Source organism: Lissotriton vulgaris, chromosome 10 (genome assembly GCF_964263255.1).
Source record: "Lissotriton vulgaris chromosome 10, aLisVul1.2, whole genome shotgun sequence".
Lineage (NCBI taxonomy): Eukaryota > Metazoa > Chordata > Amphibia > Caudata > Salamandridae > Lissotriton > Lissotriton vulgaris.
This window is the reverse complement of record NC_141698.1, coordinates 558748837-558768177: the sequence shown is the minus strand read 5'-3', so window position 1 is coordinate 558768177 and position 19341 is coordinate 558748837. Positions and strand designations below refer to the sequence as shown.

The 19341-nt window shown below is 47.1% G+C and overlaps 1 protein-coding gene across 1 annotated transcript in view; it reads right to left on the bottom strand.

The window, feature by feature from the left end:
• Positions 1 to 19341, bottom strand: part of APOLTP (apolipoprotein lipid transfer particle homolog) — a 1141779-nt gene that overhangs the window by 804827 nt on the left and 317611 nt on the right. Inside the window, exon 16 of the mRNA XM_086941409.1 lies at positions 5918 to 6100. Within this exon, the coding sequence (XP_086797535.1) occupies positions 5918 to 6100 (183 nt within the window). The remainder of the gene's footprint in view (positions 1 to 5917; positions 6101 to 19341) is intronic.

The window sequence follows — 19341 nt, the reverse complement described above, 5'->3', positions numbered from 1 at the left end:
ATGCTTTATTGTACAGTTAATAAAAACCATTACAAATAGCTTTTAGCAATAAAAGAAATGGTCAGTTAAAAGAAGAAGGAAACAAATTAAAAAGGTCGGTATAAAACCATAAAAGGTTGGACAATGTTCATCCAACATTGGGTACAGATAAATTTCTGTTTTAAGTAGGAATTTGTACTTCTGTCCAAGCGCTTGCTTCCGGCAAATGGGTTATTCATTCCCCACCGGGCACAGACCGGCTATCTCCCATGATGATCGTGCCTCTTGTGGGAAATGATTTAATGTTCTTGGTCTATATGGGTCTCTTGCCCGGTCGGAGGGCTGGAGGCAGATGATGTTATGTAGGTGGTATCGGTGTCCACTTGTGGTCTCGTCGTTTTGAACCTGGATTCTGCCACTCCGAGATATTTTACCAGTCGGCAGGCCATCTGCACGTCGTCTCCTCTAAAGCAGCTCAAAACTGCTTCTCTGCAGGACCTGATTCCCTTATTTAAAAATAAGGGTCTCAGTAAGTTCTTCCGGTCTTGCTGCAGCTCTTTACAAATGGTTATGAGGTGTGTGATGTTTTCCTCATATATTCCGCACAGGCGGCATTTTGCTGGTTTTGGTGGCCGCAGCCATGGGGCCATATGGTCCGCTGCTGGTAGCACTCCAAGTCGTAGTTTTAAAAACGATTCTTTTGTTGTTTTGGAGAAGCTGTTCACCAGGTACGACTGTGGAGTAAGTTTATTGTATGTTTGCACGGTCAGACAGCCGTGTGCTCTCTTTGCTAGTGAAGCTTTGTCTTGCAGGAGGGTTTCTTTCTTGACGATTTTGTTTATGATTTTTTTGAAGCCTGATGGGCTCCCTTGGAGGTCCCATAGCTGCCTTGCCCCAAGATGATTGATGGCATCCTCCAGGAAATGTCTTGCTGGACTGTTGCTTTTGCTTTGTAGCTCTTTCCAGAGGAGTGCGTTAAGGGTGTTTTCTTCTCCTCTGCTTATTTTGTACCAGGTCTTAAGGTAAGTTCCCTTTCGTGCAAGTTCTTCTTTGGCCATCCCAAATTCTAGGCGGATCTGCGCCGGTGAGATGTATTTCGGAAGACCGAACATGATGCGCATTGCTTTTGAGACTACTCTGTTCAGAATTCCCGTGTCCCTCCCTCTCATTGCTTCACTTCCATATGTGATAGATGGAATCAGCTTGGCTTGGATTACTTGTAGGAAGGGGGCGAGGTTTAGGCCAACGATTTTGTTTTTGAGGTTCCTAAGTGATGCTGCTATCATTAAGCCTCTCCTCTTGATCTCCTCCAGTTGTGGTTTAAAGCTACCCCTATCGTCTATAATCACTCCCAGGTAACAATATTTGTTTGTGGTCACCAGTTTGTTCGAGTCCAAGTGCCATCTAAATGGTAAATTTTTCTTACGATAATTAAGGGGCAAGATTTTTGTTTTACTGTAGTTAATACAGAGTTTATTGGCTTTGGAGTATTCCGCAGTGATATCGAGGAGCCTTTGTAGCCCAATCTGTGTCCGACTGATCAGCACCAGGTCATCGGCATAGAATAGGGAAGAAAGCTGTTTGCCCCCTAATTTTGGAGCATGTGAGTTATTTGCGTTTAATTTTGTGGATAGTTCAGCCATAAAAAGGTTGAATAGGGTTGGCGCTAAAACGCAGCCTTGTTTTACACCTGTGTGGGTTTGAATTTTCTTGGTTAAGAATTCTCCAGGGCCTAGTTTGACCTGCACCCATGTGTCACTGTGCAGGAGAATTAACTGGTTCAGTAGATCGTCTGGGATTGTTCATTCTTTTCAGTTTTTTCCACAAGAGGTTTCTGTCTACCCGGTCGAATGCAGCGCTATAGTCTATGAAGCACAGGTACAAGGGATAGTTCCCTTCTTGCGCTGAGTCGATCAGTAATGACAGGGCTAGGATATTGGTAGATGTCCCCATGTTTTTCCTGAAGCCGGTTTGGTTGAACGGGATTGTTGAGGTTTCTTCTACCCATAGAGTTAGTTCCTGAAGTAAGAGGCCTGCGTAGTACTTGGCCTCGTTGTCTAAGAGGGCTATTAGCCGATAACTTTTAGGATCCTTTCTATCTCCTTTTTTGTATATTGGGGATATAATTGCCCCCCTCCAAGATTGTGGGATTGTGGATGATTGCCAGATTTTTTCGAACATTGGTTTGAGATTAGTTGCCCAATATTTTGGGTCCTGCTTAAATATTATTGGTGGTATGCCATTAGGGCCGGGGGCTCCATCTCTTCTGCCTTTTGTAATTCTCACCCAGGCCCTAGTCACCAGCCGGCTGGACTACGGCAACGCCCTCTACGCCGGTACCACCGCCAAGCTCCAGAAGAGACTCCAGCGGATCCAGAACGCCTCAGCCAGACTCATCCTCGACATCCCACGAACCAGCCACATCTCCGGACATCTGAGAGACCTGCACTGGCTCCCCGTCAACAAAAGAATCACCTTCCGCCTCCTCACCCACGCACACAAAGCCCTACACGATCAAGGCCCAAGCTACCTCAACAACCGAATCAACTTCTACGCTCCCAAACGCCACCTCCGATCAGCCAACCACGCCCTCGCCGCCGTCCCCCGCATCCGAAGAGCGACGACAGGAGGAAGGTCCTTCTCCTACCTGGCCGCCAAGACCTGGAACTCCCGACCGACCGACCTGCGCCTGACCCAAGACCACCTCTCCTTCAGGAAGAAGCTGAAGACCTGGCTGTTCGAGCAGTAACGGTACCCCCCTCCCCCCAGCGCCTTGAGACCCTACGGGTAAGTAGTGCGCTCTACAAATGTCTTTGATTGATTGATTGATTGATTTTAATAATTTGTTCTGTCGTGATTATTACAGCTTCGTTCGTTCTCCAATGTTCTTGGTGTGGGGACGGGTATTCGTCCGTCTTTCCATTGTCAGCGCCTGTTTCTTTCCCCCTTCCTTTATTCTCACTAAAGTGAGTGCTGAAATAGATTATCCAGTCATCCTCTGTCACCTGTGAGTCAATCCCTCGATTTTTTCCATTGATCTGTGCATTGATCTTTTGCCAGAACTGCGCACTGCGATTTGTTTTGGCGTCATGTAGGAGTTTTCCCCAAAAAGCCTCTTCCTCTTCCCTTTTTTGCTGCCATATTAATTTCTTACGCTCTCCTTTTAGCTGTCTGAGCTCATGGAGGAGGGACGGATCTGTTGTAGCTCTTCGTAGAGTCCGATTAATCATTGTCTTAAGTGTTTTTAGCCTGCTGCTGTTTCGAAAGTTGTTGCATCTTTTCTGTGTCTTGTTACAGCAGTTTCTTGTTCGTGTTTCAAGCTCTTTTCTCTGCGCGGTGTCTCTCATTTGTTTTACAAACACTTCCCAGCTTGTTATCGGGTTGTGCGTAATGCGTTGAGCTTCGTTGAGGGAGCGTATCGCTTGCTCTAGTAGTTTTTCTGGGTTGGAGACTTTACATTGTACCCATCTTTCATTTGATGTAAAGTCTGTACCTACGTTGTTCGAGTTGGGAGGCTTTAATGTCGCTGATATGTGCATTACTGTTTCCTGAGGCAGGTGGTCACTACAGTCAGTAAGACCAATTCTAAAGTCTACAACTCTATGGTATAGACTACGGGATACAAAAGTAAAGTCTATGGTGGAGCTTGCCTGGGTACTGTGAAATGTTGCTGACATTCAATGGGACTCGCGTATTTCCTTCCTGATCCCATCAGAATTACAGAGGGACTCATAAGAAGACTCATAGAGCTCCACAGGTCAAAATGTAATCTTGTGCCACTTGACATATTAATATATACTAGCCAATAGATTGATACACTAGAATGACAGAATGCTCAATCCAACCTCTGTATAGAAGTTATGTGTTGGTGATTCAGTGCAGGGTGATTCAAGATGAGATCAATGAAGTTCACACTGCGTGCTGAATTCAATCACATTTGTTCTGGCCCAGTTGAAGATAGGAACAACAAGTTTTGTTTAATACAAATAGACCAATTTGGCTCCATACAACTCAAAAGGCAGAATGAGGAGTCATTTGAGAAGTGCAAGTGGCAACAAAATACACCTTCTGTTATTGTTTTTAGCCAATGACACCTTCTCGTGTTCCAACGAGTACTTCTTTTCACTGCCAAGAATCACCGGGCCATGAACGATCAAAAGAAAGACTGTAGAGAATGTGGTGGAATTTAATGCTAACTGGACATCACTTTGGGTGTGCTAAAATGTGTAAGGAAAGGCAGTCTTTTTCAGGCTACTGACACTGAACTGTCTAGGCTGCTGGTCAACATGACTAAATGGAATACAATGAAAATAATTTCCTCTGAAGAATCATGCACAGTTGTTTCTCAAGCGTTTTCTATTATGGCCATTCACAGGTAGTAACCAATCTGCCATACTATCTATTAATCAGAGTATTGCCTTAACCCAGTTTAGAGTGAGGATACATTGGGCTAACCCTGACAACGGTTATTGATCGCTGGGCTTTCTGAAAGAGACTTCTCAGGTAGTGGCTGTAATAGCGTCTTCAGGTTGATCTCTGGTCTGCTGGTCAAATTTTTCAATAAATGTTTCACTTCAGAGCAGATTTGTTGACGTTGGTCATATTGTAAAGGAAGAAAAAAAATCAAACATGAGTGGGGACCGGTGAAAACATTGGGGTTGGCCGACGAAGCGAACTGAGGCGTCACTTCTGCTAAATCGCCCATGCCCATGCAGCCACTGAAGAAGGCACCCTTCACTGAAGAAAGCAAAACAGCTATGGGGCAATGTCACACATTTTAAAATGTAGGTTCTTGAATTGAGAATGAACCCCCAAGTTCAGAGTTCACTGTGTAAATTTGCTGACCCATAGAATGTGTTCTGAGCTTTCACATAGTGAGCGGTCACACAACTATAAAGGTGCACCTCAGTCTGACAGCTGTCCGAAGGAGCTCCACCCAAAGGCATGTACAATGCCTGATGCTCTATGGGGTGCGAGCTAGAGAAAACTAAATACAAACATTAAAATAGGCTGATTATCAGACATCAGATTAAAGTTGTAGGGGTATATTTATGAGATTATCGCGCAGTGCCGTACAGCAAGTTGCCTTGCTGGACTGCATGAGAGGGAAAGGGCAGGAATGCACCGTATTTAAAAGAATATGGCGCATTTCTGCCATTTTGGCTCCCTAGCGCTAATGCAGGCACACACGCACCATGGTACAAGGGTGCCTGCATTGTAAGGTGGATTGTGTTTTTTTCAGGAATGGGCACCTTCCTGCACAAAAACAATTCTGAGAGGCATATTCCTCTTTCTATGTGCGCTGAAGAATGCAGCACACAGAAAGAGGAAACATCGAGAACAAATAAAGATAATTCTCCTCGTTATGCCTCCTCTTAGAAGGCATATCTTTTTGGTTTACCAGTTTTGGTAAATCTGGGAATGCATCAAAAACCACGGATGTTGCGTGGGAACAGAGGGGCAGATAAGGCAACGCAGCAATTTGCGATGAGTTACTTTATTGAGGTTTATGAAGCCACTTCAGGGCCACGCAAGGTAGCCTTGCGTCCCTTCATAAATCTTATTTTTAAGTTGTGTCGCTCTTGCACAACATTGCGTGGTGCAAGAGCAACGTTACAGGGCTCGTAAAAATATGCCCCATATTATGTACACAGCCTTTTCCAAAATATCATGGTCTCAAATTATGAAGGGTCATGAACAGAAATTGCTTACCATGCCCCATATTGGACACATATTTCTACTTATGTTATTATGCATAGAGACTGTGAAGTGCATTTTTGTAAAGGAAGAGCAACTTTCCTGAACTTAAAAGCCATCATGTTGTGGGAATGATTCTTGATTTATTTTAGTAATAGACACATCACTTTCACCCCATATAGTAACTGAATAAAACATAATGTTGTGGCGGTCTATGAAAATTACGTTAATTCTGCTATACCTGAAATCAATAAATTCAATGGAGTCTTCTGGGGTGTTCAGGAAAACCTTGAGATCTCGCCCCTGTTTGACCTGTATCCCTCCATCCAGGCTGGTTGACGTTCTGATTCCAGTTATCCATTTCAGCCCAGCTTTTCCCAGGGCGCCCACTGTCCCCATTTGAGCCGATAATTGGAGGAGAGCGCTGTCATTCAAAAACAAACATAGTCAAAGTCATGTATACATTAGTGGCTAACTCCATGCGCTTGCATAGTGCGGCTTTGAGTTAACAGATTGCCTCTGTGATCTGTTGGTCACAATTTTAAATCCTGAAATTGCCTGCTCAGACTCCGAACAATCTGATAGCAGAAAATTTGAAACACAAATCCATAAAGTCTCTTTTACAAACAGGGAGATTTAGAGAAAGGGCTCAAGATGCCCAAACATAAAATGGCCCCTCTGAAGTTTAATTGTGCACAGCATAACAACTTGACACAGTGGTATATGGCAGGCTCGGGTGAAGTTTATTTTATTATAATAATAATAATAATAATAATAATCCACATTTGTAAAGCGCGAACAATCACCCGTAAGGGTCTCCAGGCGCTGGGGGCCGTCAGAAAGATTAAGCAAGCTATTGCCCAGAGTCACTTGGTGCTAGGCAAATTTGCCGCCGGCACCGGGGATCGAACCAAGGTCCCCAGATTCCAGCGCCAGTTGCCCTGTCTGCGGCGCCAGCATACCAGCATAATCTCGTATAATTTCCACCACTTTGTGTCATGCTTGTTACGTGAAATTCCTTAAATTACACCACTATGACTGGTTTAGTAATTAAAGACCATTCGCAAAAAATCTTATTCTATGAGCAGGGATGGACAGGCCGTAGCGAGCACTGGGCACTTCCCCAGTGGGTCTGAGTGGTGGGGGCCGGTTCTGTGCCTGCAGGGGCCGGTTTTGCAGCAGGGCTACAATATCAGCCCCCTGTAACAAAAGTGGGAGCGATGCTTCTAAACAGCATGCTGCCCCCCCCCCCACCCTCCCCCCTCCCCCCATTCCACTCTAGGGCCGGTCGAGCAGCAATCTGCCAGGGCTGGTTGCTGGTCCCAGTCCGTTCCTGTCTGTGAGTATGGGAAAAACACAATCAACCAGAATACGAGTAGCTGTAATTCATGGCACCTGTGTTTTTGTGCTTTTTTAGCACAAAATACGCCCGCATGTCCTAAATACAACTTCACACTAATATAACTCTAAATGCTGGATTTCTATTTCGCATAATTTTACATACTTTTTTCAGAATTTCATGTAATTATACAAAAGGAAATTACACAATTTCGTACACTTGTACAGTATGTTTAATGGCTTATTTTCGTGGAGTCAAGTGGGATTTTAGGACTGCCCCACCTAAGTGTTTTTTTCTGTCACTTAAACAAAGACTTGAAGTGGCCCCGAAAATTTTAACCTGAAACCCCATTTAAGGGCATTTTTACTGCTAGAAAAATAAACAACTACAACATGCAAAATGTAAATATATTCCTCCATTAACAGCTTAATTGACCCGTATGTTGACTGAGCAAACACACCGCACAGGGCTGGCTAACATGCCATATGCCGTTCCCAAGGAGGATGATGAAAGGGGCATGTTCTTGGCAGCAGCACCAAACTCAACAACTGCTTTTAGAAGTGTTGGAGACGACAGCCAGCCCTTAAACCCATTTACTTGGTTGTAATTCGCTGTTATGGGAAAACTGCACGTCACGGTCGTGGTTTTCGCCTGCTACAGAGCTGAGTTAGATTTTTGTTTTTTAATCTGCACATCGTTAAGTCAAGCGCTTTGTATTGAGTTTATGAGGGGAAAAGTCATGGGTGCCTACGGTCAGATTACAGAAATTTTACATTGGTACAAAAGTGTAACAAACTCTTTTTTTTGCATCGTTTTCGATGCTTGCACAGCTGGAAACAAGCATTTACAATGCAACGGTTTCGCCTTTGTAAAAGTTAGAGCTATTGGCATTGTAAATGACAATTTTTTATTTATGTGTTGGTTTTGAAAACAGATAAATAAATGGCATTGCCATTTACAATGCCAATAGCTTAAGCTCTCGCAAACAGTAAAAATGATTAATAATAACTAACCTTCTCATCAAAGGACCAAAAACCCTGCCTTAAATTGCAGTCATTAAAGAGCTTGCTGACAATTAGGAGCTCCCTGAGTGATGGTGTGTGTTTTGTAGGTGTGTGTGTGTGTGTGGGCACATGTGTATTGCTGACATGCAATGCTCACATTCAATTAGGAGCTCCCTGAGTGATGGTGTGTGTGTTTGTAGGTGTGTGTGCGCGTGTGCACATGAGTATGCACATGTGCACGGGTGTGTGTGCATGATCATTGTGTGAATGAACGTTCACAAGTGTGTATGGAAAGGGGCGACCATTCGGTCCCTCCGAACGTATGGTTGGGTGCCTCGATCCTCCTGGGAAACCATTTTGGGCGGGGGCGTGTCTCGGCTGGTATGCCCGAAGCGGCGTAGCCGGGGCGCGCCTTTTCCCGCCCAAGAGGGGTTGTCCTAGACACCTACACCGAAGACCACGCCCAGTAGGCGTACCGGAGGAGGGTACACGCCCTCCCGCAGAAGAATAAATAGAGCGGGAATCCGAAGAAGCGTCCTCTTGTTCCTGTGCTCTGAAGGCTTCACCCACTCGTTGCTCGTGAGCCCTCGACGGAACAAGCAGCAATTTTGAGAACTTGTAATCTTGTTGTTTCTCTTTCAGTTACTTGGAGTTGCTAGAGTCCGGAACCTCGTCGATCAGCTAGGAGCGGAATACTCGACATCATGGCTGGCAAGAAAGCGGGAAAGAGTTCCGAGACGGACAAGGTATTACGCCTGTTGTCGAACCGGATGGCTTGCATGGACCGAAAACTCGGACAAGTCCAATCGATCGGTAGAGGTTTGACGGAGGTCAAAAAACAGCTGGCTGCACTGAGCAACCCGGGTCACCCTAAGAAGGTAATAGGCCCGTCCTTGCCGGGAGTCGTCCCTGAGGGTAGAGGGAAACGGGTCAAGAAGAGGGCAGTTTCGGGGGAGGTCCCGGTCCCAGAGGTACCCCCAGTCGCCCCCCTCATGCCGGTAGACAACCCGGTACCAAATCCTGATATGGGGCAGCCGATCCCGGTTGTAATTACTCCTGATAACGATGTGGATATGCCTCCCGAATTGGCCATCCAGTTGGCAGCATGGCTCAAGAAGAAAGCAGGGGGGTCAGTGGCCCCTGGAGATCCGGCCGAGGAGGCCAGACTACTAATCAAGCAATTGCGGCAGTCGAGAGATGTCGCAAAGGTGAATGTTCCTCTTGTTTCCCCACAGGTAGCACCGGTAGGACCTGCAGTTGGTCACGAGAAAACGGCGGGAACAACGGCCGAACCGGGTAAGCTCGCATTGCCAATAGCGGGGGAGGGTTCATTACCCTCGAGGCGGGAAAAGGTGGCACAGCACATCCCTTTGGCCACGAAAGAGTTAATATGGAGGGACAAATATGTTAACATGTGACAGTGACGAATTGGGTTAAGGCCTTCTCTATATTTACTGCAGTTATGGGGAAACGTAAACCCGAGGTGATGACTGAGTTGACTTGCTATCAAAATCGTATTATGGATTTTTATTCTATGTACGGGGGGGAGGAATGGAAAGGTTATGACATGAAATTCAGGAAAGCCAAAGAATATGATGCTACTTTGACTTGGGATTGCCTGGACTCAGTGTCATGGCACAAACAGCTCCTGCCAGGGGCGGCAGGTACGTCCTCGCCAGGCGGGAGCGGGTCGGGGGTTGTCCGCCAAAAGCCCGCTGTGCCCTTTCGAGCGGGCGCCGGTGGGGATTACCAGCCTAAGACCGGCGGGAATGGCGGCAAACGGGGGGTCTGTTGGGGCTTCAATCGAGGCAACTGTAACAGACCGCAGGGAACATGTAGGTTCAAGCATGTATGTGCGGGCTGTGGGAACTCCTCACACCCGGAGAGTTCGTGTAAATCGAGAAATAGCGGGACGGGAGGAAAAGGAGGCTCTAAGCAGGAGTGAGGTAGAACGTTGTGACCGATTGTCTACACCCGTTGATCTCATGGCTATGACTCCTTGGTTAAACAGATACCCTGATCATGTATCCGCTGGGGTGTTGAGGAACGGATTCTTACATGGCTTCCACATCCCGGCGGGGGATTTTCGGGGGGACTCCTTCTGTAAAAACCAGTTATCGGTGCAGCACAACCCAAGCATGGCAGAGAAGAAAATAGCAAAAGAAGTCAGCTTGGGGCGAGTGGCAGGGCCTTTCCATCGCCCGCCGGTGGCAGAATTAATCTGTTCCCCGTTAGGGGTTGTCCCGAAGAAAGACCCGGGGGAGTTTAGACTTATTCATAACCTGTCTGCTCCAAGGGGTTCCTCGGTGAACGAGGCCATTGACCCAGAAGTCTGTTCAGTACGGTACGCATCGTTCGATGAGGCCGTGGCCATGTTGAATCGCCTGGGCCCCGGGGCGCTGATGGCGAAATCAGATATCGAATCGGCGTTCCGGTTGCTCCCGGTACACCCACAGGATCAGCGCTTGCTAGGTTTTGCATTTCAAGGAAGTTATTACATGGATAAATGCATGCCTATGGGTTGCTCCATTTCTTGTGCCTATTTTGAAATGTTCAGTTTTTTTTTAGAGTGGGCATTCACCGAGGCCACAGGGCATAGTCATGTTATGCACTATCTCGATGACTTCCTGTTCTTGGGAGCAGCCGGCGATGCGAGATGTGCGCAGGCGCTGCATGACTTCTGCATCCTCATGAGGGAGTTTGGAGTCCCACTGGCACCAGGTAAGACGGTTGGACCATCTACTTCACTGGAGTTTCTGGGAATTGAGCTCGATTCTGTGGAGGGATGTTTCCGTTTACCCATGGAAAAGGTGGCCAAGCTTAGGGCTTCCTTGATGCAATGCCTGGGTAAAGAGAAAGTGACCCTGCACCAGTTACAGCAAACAGTGGGTCAGCTTAACTTTGCTTTGAGGGTAATACCTATGGCCCGCCCCTTCTCACGCTCTATTGCTCAAGCTATGGTCGGTCTCAAAGAGGGGCACCACCGTACGAGACTGTCGGCAGAGGTTCGCCAGGATATGCGCATTTGGTTGGCATTTCTGGCGGACTTCAACGGTCGAGTCGTGTGGAACAAGCCGCCAGTGTCTTCAGATGAACTAGGTCTGTGGACTGACTCGGCGGGGAGCGTGGGATTTGGCGCCATCTTAGGTAATCGATGGTCGGCGCAAACATGGCCGGGCTGGTGGCACTCCAGCAGTCTCACAGGTAACATTGGGTTCTTGGAGTTATTCCCCATTTGGGTTGCTCTGATGGCATGGCCTGACAACTTCAGGGACCGCGCAGTGGTGTTTTGGTCTGATAATATGACTGTGGTCAAATGCATTAACCAACAGGCAGCACGCTGCAAATGGATCTTGAGATTGTTGAAAGAAGTTGTGCTGCTTTGCATGAGACTGAATGTACAGTTCAGGGCGAAACATGTGCCAGGCGTACTGAATCATGCAGCTGATGCACTCTCTCGTTCACATATGCAGGCGTTCAGGGATTATCTGCCTACAGCGGACCTAGTGGCGGCACCATTCCCCGAAGCACTATGGCTAATCGGTGCCCCGGACTACAAGACCTCGTGGCAGCAAGCCTAGCCCCCAGGACAAGGAAGGCATACGAAGGAGCGTTTCGTTCCTATTGCACATTTTTGGGTCCAACAGGGAGTCAGAGCTGGGGTCAGGAGGAATCCTTCCTGGTGTTCCTGGTAGCGCTGCACAGAGAAGGCCGATCAGCGGCAACGGCCAGTAGGCATAGGGCGGCCATTTCATTCATGGCGCAGGTGCATGGCATAAGAGACCCAACGGATTCCTTTTTGGTTAAGAAGGCCCTTCGTGGCTGGCAGCGCCTCGAGGGTCGCAAGCAAGATGTGAGACGCCCGATTGGCTTACACAGGTTGGCTTTGCTTGGAGCAAAACTAGACGAGACATGCTCCTCCCATTTCGAAGCAGTTCTGTTCCGGGCAGCTTTTGCATTAGCATTCCATGGGGCTATGCGGGTGAGCGAACTGGTCGCAAGGAATAAGAAAGACGTTGAGGGAGGCTTATGCAGGGATCACGTCCAAATTAGGGGTGATTTGATGGTGGTCTCGATAGCCAGGTCCAAAACTGACCAGGGGGCTTTTGGGAATAGTGTTGTCGTGCAGCGCGCGGGAGGGTCCCCCACGTGCCCAATAAAGTGTATAGAGGAATACTTGGCACTAAGGGCGGCTACATGGGGGGGAGTTTGCTGAGGCACAAGGATGGCACCCCACTGACGAGGTTTCAGTTCCAGAGGGTGCTAGCACTGACAATCGCTGCTGCGGGCATGGACCCGTGCGATTTTGGGACCCACTCCTTTAGGATAGGGGCTGCTACTGAGGCTACAGCCAGGGGTCAGAGTGCGTAGGAAGTGAAACAGTTGGGACGATGGTCCTCGAATTGCTTCAAAAGGTATGTGCGATTGCACATGTTGTAATGATCAATTGACATGCACTCACGCTTCTTGTCTTTTGTTTGAATTACAGTTTCGCGAGCCCGTCACGCGGGGCGGAATTTGCAGTCGACCCAGCACCAGGAGACCAGCGGTCAAGGATCACCGTCTGGAGAGAGAGTGGTATGGGTCGTCGGCCACTCATATGTGAGGCGCGCCGGGGACGTTTCCGAAGCAGGTGACGCGACTCACGCAGCTGGGGAATACGGGTACAGAGTGGCCTTCCTTGGGAAGGGCGGGCTCTGTTTTGACCAATTCGAATCATTTTTTGAGGGTCTCCTAGGGCGGAAAAGGTCACCGCCATCTGTAGTCATAGTACACCTGGGGGGCAATGACTTGGTGACACTGGGTAGACAAGTGTTGTTCGAACAAATTTTGGCTGCTGTTAGCTGGTTGGCTAAAAGAATCCCGGGGTGCACGATTGCCTGGTCCCACATGATTCCCAGGAAGGTATGGCGGGGGGGCCTTTCGGTGTCAGCACTGAACCATTCGGTGAAAAGGGTTAACAATAAAATTGGTAAATTGTTTCGCTCTTCGCAGTTGCATAGCATTCGTCACGGGTGTATTCGGGGTGATCTCATGTATCTGGGAGGGGAATGATTTACTCATAGGAGACTTCGTAGCATGGCTAAGGGGTTTGAGGAAGCATGACCTTTAGGAGGAGTTGGGGGGCCGGATAGTCGGTCAACTATCCGGCCTGTGGCGGTAAGGTCATGATCGGTGAGCAGTAATTTCAAGGTCCCTAGAGGGGTGCGCCACCCACAACGGATGGGAGTGCCCGAGGGGAGGCGGCCATTGGCCCCTCCCATGGGGAGGCGGCACCCACTAAGGATGGGTCGCCTAGGAGGAGACAGCCATAGGCCCCTCCCAGGGGGGAGGCGGCTAGATGCCCCTCCTACTAATTTCCCGGGGGCCGGATATCCGCGACGGCGGATAGAGAGTGTGGGGATGGGGGGGAGTCCACGCTGTCCTTCCTACAGATACCTCACACGGGAACTCGGACGACCTTTAAGATGGCGTCGAGTGGAAAGGGGGCCCCCACCACGACAAGGGAAGTTACAGTTGGCAACGAGGGTAGAGTCCTCTGCGCATGTGCCACTCACACGGTGAGGGCGGGAGTTTTTGGTAGTAGGGATCTGACACCGGTTAAGACCTTGCCGTTGGCCCTTAATGCTAGGATGTACAATTTTAATTTAGAATGTTTGCATTTGCAGGATGTTAGACTCGGCTAGGAAACCTTTGTATTAGAGATCTGTAAGGTTAGCCAAAGATCATGTCTGCATCGAAATGTAATAAATGTAAAATTGTACATAATTATGAAACTTTTATTTAATGTTTTAAATTTTGTTTCATATTTTAATAAATACGGCCGGGAGGGTGACTCCCTCCCGCCTTCCAAAAGTTCAAACTTGTGTCCGACTTCTCCCATCCTTGGGGATTGTGTTGAGAGGGGGTAGCGGGCATCCCGGCCATATGAATGTGCGCATGTGAGTGAGTGTGCATATGCATGGATCCACAAGGCATGAAAATGTATGTGGCACTCTAGTTCGTTGGTCTGCAAGGATTTTTTCATCATGCCCTCTGAGGCAATCACGGACCAGAAACAATGTTTACTGCATGTGTGAGTGAAAGCAAGTGAATGTCAGAATGCATATGTTTGTATCTGTGGCAATGTGTTGAAAGTGGGGCATGCATGTGTGAGGGTAAGTGTGTGAAAGAGAGAGATAGTGTGCAAAAGGCCTTGAAGGGCTGGTGTCAATATGCAACAAATGTCAGCAACTCATTCTCCTGCTCATCTATGCAATCATAAACCAAAATGTACGTGTGTGTTCGTGCATGTGCACTCGTGTAAGTGTGTGTCTGTGCGCATTTGTGGAAGAATGTACAAGCGTATTAGAGTTTGAATGTGCGAATAATGCGTACACCACTCTAGCTAGGTGGTCTGGCATATTCAGCCTCCCATTAACATACTCACTGAAGCAAACAAACTAAACCAAATCTAGTGTGTGAGCTGTAGGGTCTGTTTCCCTTGCGAAAATAAGAGGTGTGAAGCAAATTACCACATGGGAGTCAACCCCGAGCTCCCAAAGTGTCATTGCCTGCAGGGGAATGAAATCAAATTGTGATGCCTATTACCCCTGTCCCTAATCTTAAGGTTCCCAGGTCCACTCCATAAGCAATCCATTGTGTCCTTGTTATCGCGTTTCCTTAAACCCATTGAGATGGACCGAGCAAACCCAATTACACAGATAATGCCTGCGGTAATGTTAGCTCTGGGGTGGTGTCGAGGGGACTGCAGGGCTAGAAACAAGGCCAGCTCTGCTGCCCCTGGGCCGAGGCACACCTCATCCCTGCTCCCGCGTCACTTTCTCTGCCACATACACACACACGCACACACAAACAGGGCCACAGAAGCTCAAACCACCAGCATGAACACCCAACATTCACGCAAACACGCACACTCAAAGTACACACACTCAAAAGGACGTGTGAGCCCAAAACACAATTACAGGAATACTTCACCGAAGCACACACATACAGCAATCAAACCATGCACGCCTATAACAATACAAACTCCTGTGCATTCGGGGTAGGCACACAACCACAAAACACAAACAAAAACTTACAAACATATGTAACACAAATCACAGCGATAGAAGCACAACCAATCACTCATACATAATGCATACATTCCACACACACGGAACACTCTTATGTCACATAGACATGTACATATCAAAATGACATGTGCACATACCCAAACATACATTGAACACAATTATAAACTTTAAGGCACACCAATGCAGTTTAGCATACAAGACACGTATGGCAAAACACCAAATACAAACTAAACACACGCACCAAACACACACACACACACATATCTACCAAAAGTAACGAAAACAGGTAACACAAAACCACTGGCCCAGAGCACACTGTGCCCCTCCAGCTCAAAGACAGCTTATGGCTTTGCAACGGACAGGAACGACTTCCGCAGGTACTAGGGGAGGGGCAGCAGGGTCGGAGATCCGAAAGGACCAGCACAGCAGTATTTATATTTTTTTATTTAGGGCATTTTTATATAGCGCGGACATTACCCAAAAGAACATTAAAAAAGCAATGGAGGGGGGTGAGATTGGAGACACGGACAGCGAGAGGGGGGGCGGGGGAAGGCAGGACAGCAAGCACGAACAGGGGGGGGGGGCAGGACAGCAGCAAGCACAAACTTACAAAAATTGCCGGAACGCCCACGAATCGCCTCGAAAAATGACGGACAGATCTCTTTTCCAATGGCTAGCCTCCATTTATGGAGCTAGCCAATGGAAGAGAGAGGCGGGACTAAGCCACATACTGTTCTAACATAAGATTTCGCCTGCGCGAACGCTGCTGCGCAGTGGACGCCAGGCGAAACCTAAAAAGGGCCACATCACACAAAGATATTTGCACTAGGGCAAAAACTGAATCAATTAATTTTGAACCGTAACAAAAATATATGGTACATTAATAAATAATAAATCAATGTTCTTGTGTAATACAATCTAAAAAAAAAGATTTTTTGAATGGTCTTTCCTCTGCCCAACTGTTATTAAAAAATATGAAGCAATTTGATTTTGCACTTTCATATTATGAAACAGATACCTGATTTTGCCTTGTACCTGGATTGAAGCCTTGCATTTCAAAACTGACCTAAAGTAAATATTGGTTACATTCCTCACTATGTAAACTCAGAAGAAACAGAACAAATTCATTATGTTAACATTTTTTACCATTGTGTAAAAATCTTGGGGCTAAATTACTGGTGCACTAAGGTAATTATAACTTGTGCCCACCAATAATTCCATTGCAAATGCTGCAGTGATATTATCAATGATGTTAAAGGATGTCATGAGTGATGTAATATGTGGGGCAATTAGCAGTGCATGGCGAGGGCGTGATTTATAGTTGCCTTATGACATGAGGCATAGTTGCCTGAGATAACTATAACTAGTAAATTTCTGTGTTTTTTTAAGTTCAAAATGTTAAGTTGTTACTGAACATTTCACCCTACTATAATGTTACTTTAACCATTGATTTTTTCACAGAACTTCTAGTTTTTTTTTAACATAAAGTAATATTTTGTTACCGTACATAAAGCCAACCTCTCCACAGTGCACCACCTTTGGCCGTGCATGGGGGAGAGTTGCCAGCAGGGCCTGGCCTGCTGCCAGGCCCTGCTCTTAACTCCCCGGCAGGCAGAGAATCACACGCTGAGAGGTTGACTGGTCCTGTGGCCAGAACCTGTGACCAACCTACCTGGAGTCAGCCAACCCCACACTGCACACGGTTTTCACTTTAAGGATTTTGGGGGGCCTGGACAAGACATAGTGGGGGGGGCCCTTACAGAACAAATGTATTTATTCTTACCTAATTCCTGCTAATTCAAGCTGGTGTGATGCTAAACAACACTAAATTATATGTTAAATTTAAACAGTGTTACACAAAAACAAGGTCATTTATGTGTTGTCTTGGGCCCCTGAAAATTCTTAGAATGACACTGGGTAGAGAGACAGAGTCAGGGATAGGGGTAGGTTGACAGGAACATACGTTTAGATAGAGAAATAGGATAGATAGAGGTTAGATAGAGGTTAAACTGAGAAACAATCAACTTGCTCAGGGGCCTCTTGGAAGGTGGGAGTCCTGGGCAATTGCCCACTTTGCCCACTCATTAAAATGTCTCTGGGGATGAGCAACCCCACTCTGTACACAGCCTTTGGTCGTGCATGAGAAAACATTGCCCACAGGCAGCCAATGCCAAGCTGCGTGGCCCAAACCCCAATCCTTCTCAGGCCCCAGGGACCCAATCACCTGGGGCCTATCACTTTTATAGATGGGTTTCTTGGTGACCACCCAGGTCACCCTCCAAGCAACTCTTTGGGGGCTGTGGAGGGAGCCCCAAGACCCCTGTGGCCTCAACTGGCTCTCTGCATAATATGGGAGCCGGCATTAACCCCACCCAGGGGGAGCAGCTATTTACGCTTGCTCCGGGCAGAAGCAATATGTGTTCTGTTTCCCTAACCGTAGGGGTGCAGGCAGGTAAACAGAACAGAAGCCTTCCCAGGCCAGCGGGAGCATTTTTTAATCTCCCGCTGGCTGGGAGCAAACTTGCATATTTGCTCCCATCTAGCGCCAGGCGGGAGCAAATAATGTGTCGCTGCTCACACTGGTGTGTGAAGGGAAACCACTGTGTCCCAGCGGTGGGTTGCCAGGGACACAGTACCTATGCTGGCCTATGGGATGGGTTCCCCAGGGCCTTTAAAGGCTTAGGGAGAGGACAGTGTGGTCCCCTACATTTTAATAACTGTGATTGCCCTGGGAGATGGGGTCCCTGTGGGACCGCATCATGCTCTGGGAGGTGGGCCGTGCATCCCCTTCCTTCGTTTAATTACTCAGCCCTGGGTGATAGGGTGCTAGGGCCTTTTTAAGCTTGGGGAGGGTAGCCCCCTCCCCTTTTTGGTGCATTTTGGCCATGGGAATGATGTCCCTTCGCCCTCTCTGCAGCTCAGAGAAGGGGGTGCCCCCTTTCCCAAACATAAACAAGTATTGCCCCCCCCACCCCCCCATCCGTAGGCCCTGGCCCACCCTGGAGGGGGGGGGGGTTATTTCTTTGCAGATCATGGTTGATGTGGTGGTAGCCAATCAGATCTCAGCAGGAGTTCTATCAGCTCTGCAGATCCTCAGCGGCATGACGTATACAAAATATTTGAGCATTAATTGCTCAAAAACTTCTGAACAGATATACAAAAAAAGCATTTTTCATGGACCAAGATCTAGCTTTCTGTCAAATTTGGTAAAAATCTATTCAGTGGTTTGGGCTGTAGCTGTGTCTAAATTTGCTATGGAAAAATGAATGGGAACTCATTTTGGGAATCCCCCTTTTCTCTGCCTCCGCCGAGCACCCCAAAACTTTCCATGCACAAAATAGTCATAAAATAGCACTTGTTTGAAAATTTTCATAGAGACTCTTCAAAGCGGTTTGCAACACAAAAAAGAGGCATTTAATATGGTAACACAATCCTAACTATAATTTCCCAGTGGTGATATATATATTACCTACTGGCGGTCACCAGTAGGTAGTTATGGTTAGGACCTAGTTTCCATAAGAAACACATTTTTTTACTTGCCTATATCTTTGGTGCTGTTAACAAATCTTCACAAAATGTCCCAAAAAAGTGTCAAGTTAGGTCTTGTTGTGCATGGGTAGTTTTGGGGTGATCTGTTAAGGGGGGGCCTAGAAAAAGGGGAGCAAAATAGTGCATTTAGACATGACTACATCCCAAACTGCTGGATGTAATTACATCAGATGTGGCAGAAAGCTAGCTCTTGGTCTAGAAAGAACAGATTCTATAGGTGCAAATCTATTCAGCAGTTGTTGAGGAATTAAAGGAAATCCAAAATTGTATATCAAGGGATCCACATCCTCTGAGGATATGACAGTCCTCCATGCTAAAATCTGATTGGATAGGCATCTTTGGGCTTCAGAAAACGTTAAAAAATAAAGAAAAGGGGGCAGGGTAGGAATACTCTGACCCCCTAGCCCCAGTCCTAGTCCTCAGTGATGTCACTTACCATGTCATGAGGGATGTAATATGTGACGTCATAAGCAGGGAATTGCGGGGCGTAAGTAATAGTTAGCATAGTTAGCGTAGCTAACTATAACTGTTGAATTTCACTGGTTTTGTACAAGTGAAATATGAGCCTAACTATAACTCCCCTGTAACCTTTGTTTTTTTAGGGAATTTCTAAGGTTTTTTAAATTCTATTACCTAACTACAATGTGCCTGTAACTTTGTTTTTTTAAGTGAATTTGTACCATTTTTATTTTATTTC